The sequence below is a fragment of the Syngnathus leptorhynchus genome, chromosome 3 (genome assembly GCF_054491065.1).
Source record: "Syngnathus leptorhynchus isolate UIUO chromosome 3, UIUO_Slep, whole genome shotgun sequence".
In the NCBI taxonomy this organism is placed as follows: Eukaryota; Metazoa; Chordata; class Actinopteri; order Syngnathiformes; family Syngnathidae; genus Syngnathus; species Syngnathus leptorhynchus.
Window position 1 is genome coordinate 4563491 of NC_141197.1, and position 14920 is coordinate 4578410.

The following is a 14920-nucleotide window of genomic DNA, read 5'->3' on the forward strand; positions in this document are numbered from 1 at the left end:
AAGTGGACCACAGCAGCCCCGCCCGGGGCCACAGCCGAATCCACATGGGCAGTATTACCAAGCCAACCCGTGGTACGGCCCGGACGAATAGTGGGGCCTGGGAAGCTCGGGAAGCACAGGCCAGGCAGAGCCAATGCTTCGGTTGACAGTGGCAGACACTCCGGTCCAGATGTTGATGGACACTGGAGCAACACATTCATCGATCAACATGCCACGGCCAAGTACAGCGTTGTCGAAACGAGTTACAACGTTGGTCGGCTTCTCGGGACGTCCTCAGACTCTGCCCTTCACTCGACCATTGAAAACGGAAATCACAAACACCGGACAGAAACTATATCATTCATATGTTCATGCAATGGACACACCCATCAACTTGATGGGCAGAGACATGTCAGCATTGAGAGCCCAGATTCTGTGCGGCGAGAAGGGACTTACAGTGACATTTCCTGACGGACAGGTTCTGGAATGCTCCCAGCCTGTGACACCTCAGGGTCAGTGGTTGATGGCACCACTCCCCACAGTACCAGAAACGGCACGAATCTACTGGGCGAGATTGAATCCTGAGACTCCGTTTGGGAGAGGTGTCTACTCCACGTACCTCCTGTGGAAACCATGGATCCAGGCATTGGCACCGTACCACCCCCCAGTGGATCCATTGCATTGCACTCTATATTATGATAGAGAATCAGATGAGATATATAGAGATGCGTTTGAAGAAATTGAGGGAGATGATTGGACATTACAATCACCATGCATCTTTGTGGGCCCCGAGGGGGTGGCAGCATATGTATAGTTGTCGCCGAAGCAAGAGCAATGGTATCGAATGAGTGAGGAAGGTTTGCCTGTCACTGGCTGTGTCGCCAGGCCATGAGCCCCGCCAATTGGGGCCCATGGTGAAACGATTAACACAACAACATGACTGGATGATGACTGAGATTTCAGATGTGTGGCATTCGGCCGCAACCAAAAGTTACAGAATAATGGCAAAAATGGTAGATGAGTCAGACCTTGAATTGGTCTTCCTGGCCCGCCATCATGGGCGGGAACAGACGGACCATGAGTCTGCACAGGCGATGCTGGATCAAATGCCACAGACCTTGTGGTCACAGGGTCCATTCGATGTTGGTTTTTGTCATACGGTTCAGCCGATCCAATTGGAAGTTGATTGCTCCAGTCCGGTCCGCCGTCCTCAATATCGATGGCCGAAGGAAGCAGACAAAGGTTTGGAGGACACAGTGGCACAGTGCCTGCCAATGGTGGGCTTAAAGGTTGACCGCCCGAACAGGCAGGTCAAGAGAGGGAATGTGACAATGGCGAGAATTGGATCCAAGTCGGACTCGAAAGTGTCTGAACAACGACGACGACGATGCAAATGTTTAAGTTTATTGACTATTTTCAGAAGTGATGGAGCGAAAGAAGAACGAGTGATGGTGTATCAGTCCTGCAATGGAACGGTATGGTAAGAAGCAGAGCAAGATGGTGGTAAGACGCTGACACAGACACAACAACTACTGCTAAATCTGAAGTGTAAACAACTGACACAGGTGAAAGCTTGGGTGACAATTTTCAACTGGACTCAACAATGGCTTGATTTGTTAGATAAATTGGACAATTATCAACCACGGTACAAGGACTGGCCCTGGGATTGGAAATATCCAGGAGTCATGGTGTAATGAAAATGTGTCTTTGCCAGCAGGAATCCCTCTCGCTCGTGCTGATGTTTGGCTGTGGTGTGGAGCAAAAGTGTTGTACGATAGGCTTCCCTCCAATGCCTCAGGTAAGTGCGCCCTAGTAACGCTGATCATGCCAATTAGTGTGACAGCATTAGACGTGTCCAGAATAAATTGGGAAGGCGTTGGACGGTGGGGAAGAATCCCCTTCCTTGTGAGGAAAAAGGACATGCAAGAATGGTTGAATACAGGAGACCCCACGTACATAGATGCAATTGGAGTTCCGAGAGGGGTTCCTGATGAATACAAATTGGTGAATCAAGTGGCGGCAGGATGGGAGAGTATTTTCCTGCTCATTACAGTAAACAAAAATGTGGACCGGATTAATTATGTCCACTACAATGTCCAACGATTGGCGAACTTCACCACCTCGGCACTCCAGGCAGTGCATGAGCAATTAGCAGCCACGTCTCTTATGGCATTCCAAAATAGAATAGGTTTAGATATGGTGTTAGCGGAAAGAGGAGGAGTCTGTGGTATTTTTGGGGATCAGTGCTGTACTCTGATTCCCAACAATACGTCTCCTGACGGTCGGCTCACTAAGGCATTGGAGGGTCTGCGCACGCTAAGTAACAAAATGAAGGAGCACTCAGGTGTGGACACCAGTTGGTACTCTGACTGGTTAAACGTCTTTGGCAAATATAAAAGCTTGATTGCATCAGTAGTGATTTCTACCGCTGTGTTTGCTGCTATTATGGTGCTATGCGGATGTTGCTGTATTCCATGTATCAGATCATTAACTGTTAAGACAATTGAACGCACGTTGGGGCCACTCCCTCCGGGTGGCCAGTACATGATGATCCCTCAGAAGGACCCCCAGGAGGCGGAGACAGCTGTGGCCCTCCGGGATGTGAGTATGTGAAGGTGGCCTCAGGGACCTGAGGCCATGAGGAGGGTATGAAATTGTGTGTTTAACAATAAAACAAGGTATTCGAGTGATGACCTCAGTGGTCTGAGGTCATGAGAGGGATTAAAGGAATATAAGAGTTTGATCTTAAACTAGTTCATTAGACATCTTGTGTATGAGAGTATGAATCTGTAAAGTGCTGAGTGTGTGACGACTGAGACAAAACAAGATATGTGGGCAAGGATGTGCACGAATGAAATGTTCCAGATTAAACAATGACGCAGGAGCAGCAAGGAGTACAAGATGACCCAGGGGCAGCGGGTAGATAACAACTGGGGACCCTGGATGGAAAACTACAACCAGGAGGAGCGAGCAAATGATTCTGCAGAAGAAGAAAGACCAATAAGAGCAAGCTAAAGTTAAATGCAGTGTACACATAGCCAATAGAATAATGACAGAATGCCTTTGTTTATGTGCCATTTGCATATTGTGTAGTATAATTAATGGCTGGGCAACTCGGAAGTAGAGTACGTCTGCTGGTGGCAACAGAGGCGTACAGAGGTGTATTGAGAGGGACCCGAGACCCAGGTGATGTATTAGATTTGTGTGTTAGGAATAAATCCACTCGTGTGTGAAAATGCCAGCTTCCTGATACCTTTCTATTGCAGAACGAGCGCGCAAATTGTTGGATGAGTGTGAAGGAATATAAGAATTTGATCTTGAAATAGTTCATTAGACATCTTGTGCATGAGAGTATGAAACTGCTGAGTGTGTGACAGTGGGAACAAAACAAAATATGTGGTTGGTGCGAGGACGTCTGCGTTCCAGAACAAAAAGATAATCCAGGAGCAGCAACAAGGACAAGACCCGCAGGGCCAGCTGATAGAGAACAACTGGTGACCCTATATGGAAATCTACAACCAGGAGGAGCGAGCAAGTTATTCGGCAGGAGAAGAAAGACCAATGAGAGCAAGCTAAAGTTAACTGCAGTTTACACATAGCCAATAGAATAATGACAGAATGCCTTTGTTGATGTGCCATTTGCATATTGTGTAGTATAATTAATGGCTGGGCAACTCGGAAGTAGAGTACGTCTGCTGGTTGGCAACAGAGGCGTACAGAGGTGTACTGAGAGGGACCCGAGACCCAGGTGATGTATTAGATTTGTGTGTTAGGAATAAATCCACTCGTGTGTGAAAATGCCGGCTTCCTGATACCTTTCTATTGCAGAACGAGCGCGCATATTGTTGGATGAGGGGCAGTTGGGTAAGGTCACAAATTGGAGTCAGATTAGTAACTCGAGTTCATGTTAAATTAGAAATATATTCCAACAATTTATGGTGACCCCGACGTGATGCATGAGAGGTAAAAGAGTCTGGGACTCTAAAGAAGTCTGGGACTTCAGTAACCACAAGAGTCTGGGACTCGGGGTCTGGGACCCACGTCCACACCAGGTGACGACCTGATAAAGACGCCACACGTCCGACCGTCTTTCCTCTTGGGCCCACAGTGAGACAAGGTAAGCAGATTCCTTTTCAAATTCTGCACATTGACAACGCTAAATTATAAGAGGAAGGATGAGCGGAACAGTGAAAGTGTGTAGTAGGGTATAAAATCTGGGATTTACCTACTAGAATAGTTTGGAACTATTTGCGGTTACTATACAGTTTAAAATCTGGGATTTACGTATCAGTACAAGTGTGGACTTAGTAGGGTATAAAATCTGGGATTTACCTACTAGAATAGTTTGGAACTATTCGTGGTTACGATACGGTTTAAAATCTGGGATTTACGTATCAGTGTGAAAGCAGTGTGAGTGGGAGTGAGAGTGTGGAATCTAAAATTGTTCTGCGTAAAAAGTGGTTGGGAGACACACGAGTGGATTTAAAGATGGCGGATAAGAGGAAGTGGGATAATGGTCTCGGGTCCCTCCAAATTAAAGGTCCCTCAGGGTCCCTTCAAATTAAGGGTTCCCTTCAAATTAAGGGTCCCTTCAAATTAATGGAATAAAAAGTAAGAAAATTAAGAAGGAAAAAGAACGGTGTCAGAAGTTGTTTCTGAAATTAAAGAAGGATGAATTGTTTCATGGAGAAAGAGCAAAATTAATATCCGAGATAGTTTAAAATGTAAAGATTGGAAAATAAGTGAAAGGCAGGATCCTGATCGAAATAAAAATCTAGATAAACGGATCAAACCCATGTAACAGAGTGGGAACCTGGCTGAGGAAAAAAAAAGAAACGGAAATGATCTTAAATGTACAGGAGATATTCGCGTTAAAAGGAAAAGTAAGAGAGAAACACTGAAGTTAAAATTTGCAAAATAAAAGGAAAAGAATTACAAATAGCGTCTAAAAGTAAAATAGAGAATAAATCAGACAAGTAAGATGAGCAAAAAGGTGTTCTTAGTGTGCTCTTTGTGGTCTTTTATGTTGTGCGCCAAACGTGTGTGTAGTGTGTGTGTGCGTGCGTGTGTGCGCAGAGGATCCTCATGAATGAGTGTGTGTGTGTGTGTGTGTGTGTGTGTGTATGTATACGTGTGTGTGAGTGAGATGTGTGTCCTATGGAAGAAATTAGTCATGGAGAATGTTCAGGAGCCTGTTGAGCGATAATAGGGAAGTTGAGAAGTAGACGATGAGTATGTTTAAGTTGGTTGGAGAAACTAAGATGATTGAGGTGTGGCAGTAGAGAAAATAAGGTGTGTGGCAGTAGAGACTATAAAGTGTGTGACAGAAAGTGACTAGAAAGGTGGCCTGATAGGATGAGAATAAGAGACAACAAAATGTTGTGTAGAAGACAGTGAAAGATGTTGAATGTGAACATGATGAAGGGGGAACAGTAAAGTAGGCCTGCCCTTTGAGAGGGTGAGATTGAGGAGCGTGCTGCGCTTGCGCGTAGTCGTGGGTCTGTGCTATGCTCGTGTGTGTGGTGGGCCGGCATCATGATTGTTGCAGGAAATGGCCAGCCTGTGAGCAATCAACATTGATGCCGCGTCCCCCCTCGTGTTATGGCTGCAGGTGAGGCAGAGAAAGTGTGAGGTTTTCAGAGAATGTTTGAAGAAGAGTGATGCACATTTGCATGAAGGATAGAAGGCGCTGATGAAAAAAAAGTATAACCAAAACGTCATCCTCTATGACGTTTGCGCAGCGTTATTTGTTGTTATTGTTTGTGAGCTGTGTCTCTGCTGTTTTTTGTGTTCTCTGTGTGCTGTCAGTGTTGTGTTAAAAGGATGAAATTGGCTAAAATAGGTAAATAAAAAGAATTTATTAGACTGTAGTCTATCTGATTTGCACCGCAAAACAAAAGCAATTTTGAAAGATGTGTCAAATTAAATGATAATGTAATCGTATGTAGTAATACAACACCTTATATGGGTTCTCTAAGTTATATAAACATACATTTTGTAGAGCTTGTTTGACATGTGCTAAAGAGGATCCATAGGGTTATAATGCCTGATCATAATAGATGCATTCTCAAAATGGATTGAATTGTTTCAAAATTAACAATGAATGCCTTAACAGTGGCAAAAACGTTATGTAAAGAAACAATGACGTTATTGCATGTTAGGTGGCCATCTTGGTTGCTGTTTTGTTAACTTTAACAATATGGTATTTGTGGGAACTAAGAGTCATAATGAATAGGGGAGAGATGAGTTGGCAATTTATATAGAACACTCTCAAAATGATGCTGCATTGTGTTGATTTAAAAAAGATCAATTTGGCCTTTGCAGTGTGATCCGCTGTGTTGCATCTGGCCATGGAGAAAGTATGATGTTTATTTGTGTACTTTGTCAACAACCGATGTAGATGTTAACGAATGAAATTAATATCTTTAAAATGAATGTGGATTGAGACCACAGGTAAACACCCAGGCAGCTACCCTGAAGCTGAGATGATGTTCAGGACGGCGATGCTGAACGGCCTCCCAAATGAGGTGCAAGCGATTATGAGAATTGATCCGGACATTTTGGTCTGTCCGGAACCGAGATTCAAGAGGCATTTGATACACCATTGCCGCATCTACATGGAAAAAGCAAATAAAGATCAAAAGGAAACTGACGCTCTGGCGACTAGTTTGGTTAAATTACAGTTGGCAAAGTTGCATGGTGAGGCAAAACAAGAAAAGGTTAAACAAAAACAGATGTATCAGACTCCAGTGGGGGCTGGACGGGGCCGAGGCCAAGGGTTCCGTGGTGGATACAGAGGGCGTGGTCGTGGCGCCCCCCTGGGACGAGGGCGGAATTGGTTCGCTCTAGGGACTTGCTTCAACTGCGGGGCCCCTGATCACTGGGCACGAGATTGTAATGGCAACCCACCACCACCACCAGGGGCGGAGCAGCAGAACCAGCAAGCAGGGCCACCACACCAAAGGGGACCGCAGCAGCCCCGCCCGTGGCCACAGCCGAATCCACAGGGGCAGTATTACCAAGCCGACCCGTGGTACGGCCCGGACGAATAGGGGGGCCTGGGAAGCTCGGGAAGCACTGGTCATGCAGAGCCAATGCTTCGGTTGACAGTGGCAGACACTCCGGTCCAGATGTTGGTGGACACTGGAGCAACACATTCATCAATCAACATGCCACTGCCAAGTACAGCGTTGTCAAAACGAAATACAACGTTGGTCGGCTTCTCGGGACGTCCTCAGACTCTGCCCTTTACTCGGCCATTGAAAACGGAAATTACAAACACCGGACAGAAACTATATCATTCATATGTTCATGCAATGGACACACCCATCAATTTGATGGGCAGAGACATGTTGTCAGCATTGAGAGCCCAGATTCTGTGCGGCGAGAAGGGACTTACAGTGACATTTCCTGACGGACAGGTTCTGGAATGCTCCCAGCCTGTGACACCTCAGGGTCAGTGGTTGATGGCACCACTCCCCACAGTACCAGAAACGGCACGAATCTACTGGGCAAGATTGAAACCTGAGACTCCGTTTGGGGGAGGTGTCTACTCCACGTACCTCCTGTGGAAACCGTGGATCCAGGCATTGGCACCGTACCACCCCCCAGTGGATCCATTGCATTGCACTCTATATTATGATAGAGAATCAGATGAGATATATAGAGATGCGTTTGAAGAAATTGAGGGAGATGATTGGACATTACAATCACCATGCATCTTTGTGGGCCCCGAGGGGGTGGCAGCATATGTACAGTTGTCGCCGGAGCAAGAGCAATGGTATCGAATGAGTGAGGAAGGTTTGCCGCACGTGTCACTGGCTGTGTCGCCAGGCCATGAGCCCCGCCAATTGGGGCCCATGGTGAAACGATTAACACAACAACATGACTGGATGATGACTGAGATTCCAGATGTGTGGCATTCGGCCGCAACCAAAAGTTACAGGATAATGGCAAAAAGGGTAGATGAGTCAGACCTTGAATTGGTCTTCCTGGACCGCCATCATGGGCGGGAACAGACGGACCATGAGTCTGCACAGGCGATGCTGGATCAAATGCCACAGACCTTGTGGTCACAGGGTCCATTTGATGTTGGTTTTTGTCATACGGTTCAGCCGATCCAATTGGAAGTTGATTGCTCCAGTCCGGTCCGCCGTCCTCAATATCGATGGCCGAAGGAAGCAGCCAAAGGTATGGAGGACACAGGGGCACAGTGTCTGCCAATGGTGGGCTTAAAGGTTGACCGCCTGGACAGGCAGGTCAAGAGAGGGAATGTGACAATGGCGGGAATTGGATCCAAGTCGGACTCGAAAGTGTTTGAACAACGACGACGACGCAAATGTTTAACTTTATTGACTATTTTCAGAAGTGATGGAGCGAAAGAAGAACGAGTGATGGTGTATCAGTCCTGTAATGGAACGGTATGGTATGAAGCAGAGCAAGATGGTGGTAAGACGCTGACACAGACACAACAACTACTGCTAAATCTGAAGTGTAAACAACCGACACAGGTGAAAGCTTGTGTGACAATTTTCAACTGGACTCAACAATGGCTTGATTTGTTAGATAAATTGGACAATTATCAACCACGGTACCAGGACTGGCCCTTGGTACACCCACAGGAAAGAAAAAGCCCATTTTTGACGGCAATGTTGCACAACAAAATTTCACCTGCCTAAAGTTAAATGGTACTGGCCCTGGGATTGGAAATATCCAGGAGTCATGGTGTAATGAAAATGTGTCTTTGCCAGCAGGAATCCCTCTCGCTCGTGCTGATGTTTGGCTGTGGTGTGGAGCAAAAGTGTTGTACGATAGGCTTCCCTCCAATGCCTCAGGTAAGTGCGCCCTAGTAACGCTGATCATGCCAATTAGTGTGACAGCATTAGACATGTCCAGAATAAATTGGGAAGGCGTTGGACGGTGGGGAAGAATCCCCTTCCTTTTGAGGAAGAAAAAGGACATGCAAGAATGGTTGAATGCAGGAGACCCCACGTACATAGATGCAATTGGAGTTCCGAGAGGGGTCCCTGATGAATACAAATTGGTGAATCAAGTGGCGGCAGGATGGGAGAGTATTTTCCTGCTCATTACAGTAAACAAAAATGTGGACCGGATTAATTATGTCCACTACAATGTCCAATGATTGGCGAACTTCACCACCTCGGCACTCCAGGCAGTGCATGAGCAATTAGCAGCCACGTCTCTTATGGCATTCCAAAATAGAATAGGTTTAGATATGGTGTTAGCGGAAAGAGGAGGAGTCTGTGGTATTTTTGGGGATCAGTGCTGTACTCTGATTCCCAACAATACGTCTCCTGACGGTCGGCTCACTAAGGCATTGGAGGGTCTGCGCACGCTAAGTAACAAAATGAAGGAGCACTCAGGTGTGGACACCAGTTGGTACTCTGACTGGTTAAACGTCTTTGGCAAATATAAAAGCTTGATTGCATCAGTAGTGATTTCTATCGCTGTGTTTGCTGCTATTATGGTGTTATGCGGATGTTGCTGTATTCCATGTATCAGATCATTAACTGTTAAGACAATTGAACGCACGTTGGGGCCACTCCCTCCGGGTGGCCAGTACATGATGATCCCTCAGAAGGACCCCCAGGAGGCGGAGACAGCTGTGGCCCTCCGGGATGTGAGTATGTGAAGGTGGCCTCAGGGACCTGAGGCCATGAGGAGGGTATGACATTTTCTCCTGATTGTCTACTAGAATTAAATTGTTTGCTGATTTTTAGCTTACGGCTAGTGATTTTTAGCTTGTGTTTAACAAGAAAACAAGGTATTCGAGTGATGACCTCAGTGGTCTGAGGTCATGAGAGGGAATGAAGGAATATAAGAATTTGATCTTGAAATAGTTCATTAGACATCTTGTGCATTAGAGTATGAAACTGCTGAGTGTGTGACAGTGGGAACAAAACAAAATATGTGGTTGGTGCGAGGACGTCTGCGTTCCAGAACAAAAAGATAATCCAGGAGCAGCAACAAGGACAAGACCCGCAGGGCCAGCTGATAGAGAACAACTGGTGACCCTATATGGAAATCTACAACCAGGAGGAGCGAGCAAGTTATTCGGCAGGAGAAGAAAGACCAATGAGAGCAAGCTAAAGTTAACTGCAGTTTACACATAGCCAATAGAATAATGACAGAATGCCTTTGTTGATGTGCCATTTGCATATTGTGTAGTATAATTAATGGCTGGGCAACTCGGAAGTAGAGTACGTCTGCTGGTTGGCAACAGAGGCGTACAGAGGTGTACTGAGAGGGACCCGAGACCCAGGTGATGTATTAGATTTGTGTGTTAGGAATAAATCCACTCGTGTGTGAAAATGCCGGCTTCCTGATACCTTTCTATTGCAGAACGAGCGCGCATATTGTTGGATGAGGGGCAGTTGGGTAAGGTCACAAATTGGAGTCAGATTAGTAACTCGAGTTCATGTTAAATTAGAAATATATTCCAACAAGTGGCAGTTGGGTAAGGTCACAAATTGGAGTCAGATTAGTAACTCGCGTTCAAGTTAAATTAGAAAAAAATTCCAACAATATATATATATATATATATATATATATAAAACCGTCCTCATCGTGGTGGAGGGGTTTGCGTGCCCTTATGATCCTAGGAGCCATGTTGTCTGGGACTTCATGCCCCTGGTAGGGTCGACCTTGGCAAAAGGGTCCTAGGCGAGGGGCCAGACAAAGCATGGCTCAGAAGACCCCTTATGATGAAAAAGACAAATGGACCTAGTTTTCCCTCGCCCAGACGCGGGTCACCGGGGCCCCCCTCTGGAGCCAGGCCTGGAGGTGGGGCTCGAAGGCGAGTGCCTGGTTGCCGGGCCTTCGCTACGGCCAGGCATAGCCCGAACAGAAAACGTGAGTCCCCCTTCCCATGGGTTCATCACCTGTAGGAGGGGCCAAAGGGGTTGGGTGCAAAGTGAGCTGGGTGGCGGCCAAAGGCGGGGAGAACCTTGGCGGTCCGATCCTCGGTTGCAGAGGCTGGCTCTAGGGACATGGAATGTCATCTCTCTGGCTGGAAAGGAGCTCGAGCTGGTGTGTGAGGCAGAAAAGTTCCGACTAAATATAGTCGGACATACCTCCACATGTTAATATATATATATATATATATATATATATATATATATATATATTATCATCTCCGGGTCCTGTTCCAAGTGAAGGAGTTCAAGTATCTTGGGGTCTTGCTTGTTCACGAGCGAGGGCAGGATGGAGCGTGAGATTGACAGACGGATCCGTGCAGCGTCTGCTGTGATGCGGACTCTGTAGCGGTCCGTTGTGGTGAAGAAGAAGCTGAGCTGAAAGGTGAAGCTTTAAATTTTCCAGTTGATCTATGCTAGCACAATCACTGATGGTCAAAAGCTATGGGTCATGACCGAAAGAACGAGATCCCGGATACAAATGGCCGAAATGAGTTTCCTCAGCAGGGTGTCCAGCCTCTCCCTTAGAGATACGTAGGATGAGAAGCTCGATCATCCGGGAGAGACTTGGAGGAGACCCGCTGCAGACCCGTTGAGAGCAGCCAGATGAGGTGGCTCGGTTGTCTCACCAGGATGCCTCCTGGATGCCTCCCTGGGGAGATGTTCCGAGCATGTCCCATCGGCAGGAGACTCCGCGGACAACCCAGGACGCGCTGGAGAGACTGTCTTTCCGCTGACCTGGGATGAGCTGGACGAAGTCGCTGGGGAGTATTACACTTTATTGTGCATTTTATGGCTGGTGCGACATTTACTCCGGAGCGACTTTTAGTCTGAAAAATACGGTACATTTTGTTCACTCGCCTGTTTGCTTCTGTATTTTCCTAGTACCTGCCAGTAGTACTTCTTGCTGTCTGCTTCAGTAAGTACGTCTGTGATTTTTCTGGTGTCGGTTTTGTTGATACCTAGTACAGTGGAACCCCAGAGGTTAACCGCCTTGCTCTTCAACATATTCGTTTTTCAATTTGGCTTACAAATACCTTTGCGCAAAAAAATATATCCACAAAGCAATCACCAATACACATTTACAAATTTGTCAAAAGTCCAGAAAATTATAACGGTAAGTATCAGTCCAAAAATTCCCAGGATATGAAATTAAATAGAAGGTAAGTCCGTAGTAGTTGAAAGTCTCTGTGTGTTCAGTTTAGTACAATGTGTACGGGGGTGAATGTGCAGGTATTTGTAACTCGGGGCCTACCACACCGGTGAGTACGGCAGAAGGCATCCAAACTATGTCTCTTTTTGGATCTAACTGGGAAGGCTCGCCATCAATCCAAGCGGATTTATCTAGGGTGACCAGACGTCCTCTTTTCCCCGGACATATCCTACTTTTCAGCCCCAAAAATCTGTCCGGAGGTAATTTCAAAAAACACCCGGGATTTTGTTTGACTGCAAAAGAATTGCCACTCCGTTCCATTTCACTCTATTCCAGGTTTCTCTGTAATTGTTTGCAAATAAGTCACGCCCTTCTTAAATCTAGCCACCTTGCTGATTGTGCGTGCGTACGTGTGCGTGTGTGTGCATGAAGAGGAAGTAGGCGAGTGCTTGCCAGCGAGTGGAGACCAGATACAGATGTTCAAAAATGTCAGTTTGTCAAGAAATACAACACGGACTGAGTCAAGGAGCTAGCAAGAAACTTGTCAACACAGCTGGCCGAAGAGTCACGTAGTTACACAGCTTTTTCATTAGCTGTTGATGAAAGCACAGACAACACGGACACAGCACAGCTTTCCATTTTTATTAGAGGCGTGAAGTCGGACCTCTCTGTCACCGCAGAGCTCTTGGATGGAGCTGCCATGCATGGGACCACAACGGGATGGGATATTTATGAAGCAATGGAGAAGCCAGTAAGTAAAATTGGATTGCCCTGGGAAAAATTGGTGGGATTAACAACAGACGGTGCACCGGCAATGTGTGGAGGAAAAACATGCCTGGTTGGATTAATGAAGGGAGGAGAAAATGAAAAACAGTAACTGTCACACGCCTCTGATAGTTTATCATTGTATCATACACCAAGAAGCTTTGTGTGGAAAGGTGCTGGTGATGGATAATATAATGACCACAGTCATGAAAACGGTGACTTTATTCGGATGCGTGGCCTGAATCACCGCCAGTTCCAGCTGTTCTTGTAGGAGATGGGATATCCTTGGCCTCTCCATAACAACAACAAAGAACACATTGATACCATTTAATATTTTCTAAAATGAAATCTGGTCCCACCTTGATTAAGGTATGAAAGTCATATTCAATATGTTGGGCCTAGTACAGATGGAAAATTACACTTAGTTTTTGAGCTCACAATCATATTTTTCGAACTATAAGTCGCTCCGGAGTATGAGTCGCACTAGCCATAAAATGCCCAATAAAGTGAAAAAAAAACATATGTCACACCTGAGTATAAGTCGCACTTTTGAGGCATATTTGTCAAAATCCAACGATCGATAAAGGACGATCGATTGATTTAATGGAGTGACACAGATGGTTTTATAAACGGGTTATTTATGTAATAGTTATTAGAATAACTCTGAATGTTACGTCAGGCCTGTTCTCAGCTCCTCGTCTGTGTATATGTCACGTTAGCATACCGTATTGTTTAGCCTGTTGTTGCTGGTTCATGTCTGTTTTTGGTGTTGGATTTTGACAAATAAATTTGCCCCAAAAGTGCGACTTATATGTGGGGGTTTTTCACTTTATTGTGCATTTTATGGCTGGTGCGACTTATACTCCGGAGCGATCTATAGTCCGAAAATTACGGTATATAACTATATTGTAGCGTTAACAAAGTACAAGCAAAGACGTGGGTTTGGTAAACGGCTCTTTATTTAACAAAACAAGAGTTCAATGAGGCAACAACTACTGAACTTCCAGCCCCGGAAGTGGAAGAGAGCTCCATAGAATACAGTGCCTTGCGAAAGTATTCGGCCCTCTTGAACCTTTCAACATTTTGCGACATTTCAGGCATCAAACATAAATATATAAAATTTTAATTTTTTTGTCAAGAATTAACAACAAGTGGGACACAATCGTGAAGTGGAACGAAATTTATTGGATAATTTAAACTTTTTTAACAAATAAAAAACTGAAAAGTGGGGCGTGCAATATTATTCGGCCCCCTTGCGCTAATACTTTGTAGCGCCACCTTTTGCACCTTTGCAAATTTGTGAAAAAAATTCACATAAATCGTTCCTCAGTATAAGTCGCCCCCCCACCCAAACTAAGAATAAAAACGCGATTTATAGTCCGAAAATTACGGTATATATTACAGGTAAAATGTTCATCACTGAACTAATTTTAAATGATCAATAAGACTTCTGAAAAGAGAAAGAACATTTCTGCAAACTTTTTTCCTATGAAAATACTTCAGTAGAAAAAAAAGTACAAAGCAGTCAAACCATAATTATTAAAACCACTGCAAACATGGATTTTACAGATTTCAAAGACAAAGTCAATGAAACAATCAAAACACGGTTTATACACTATCACACAAATATATATTGGTATATTGTTTGTTAAAGAACTGGAGATCTAAGTGTAGAATTTAGAAAAGGTACACATACACAGCAGACTAGTTGAAGTTGTCTCAGTCCTCCAGCCTGGCTTTGGTTTCAAAAGGCTGTCTTAACAACAAAGCAGTAGTGCTTTCAAGAGACTCTGTGGACTCCACCTCACGGGGTTGCGTTTTATTGATTTCCTTCATCTCCAGCCTCTTCTCCCAGTCTAGTTTCCCATCCTCTCCTTCACCATTCCCTGGTAGATCTGGTGGCTCACATCCCTGTTCCTGAAGGAGGCTCAACTGGTTGTTGAGGTCATTCCTCTCCTTCTGCAGAGCTCTACAAAGCCTCTCCAGAAGCTCCAATTTACCCTGCAGAGCCTTGAAGTGGCCGTCTTGCAGAGTTTTCTACAACAGAATGACAAGTTTTCATGCTGGGTTCAGAGGAAAAAAGGGAGGA

The 14920-nt window shown here is 45.3% G+C and overlaps 1 protein-coding gene across 3 annotated transcripts in view; it reads right to left on the reverse strand.

Annotated features, from left to right (window-relative positions):
- Positions 1–13996: 13996 nt before the first annotated feature.
- The window catches only part of txlng (taxilin gamma), a 79914-nt gene continuing 78990 nt past the window's right edge, over positions 13997–14920 (reverse strand). For all 3 annotated transcript variants that reach the window (XM_085906881.1, XM_085906883.1, XM_085906882.1), the window contains one exon: positions 13997–14868. In XM_085906881.1, coding sequence (XP_085763007.1) covers positions 14551–14868 — 318 coding nt within the window. In that variant the 3' untranslated portion in view covers positions 13997–14550. The remainder of the gene's footprint in view (positions 14869–14920) is intronic.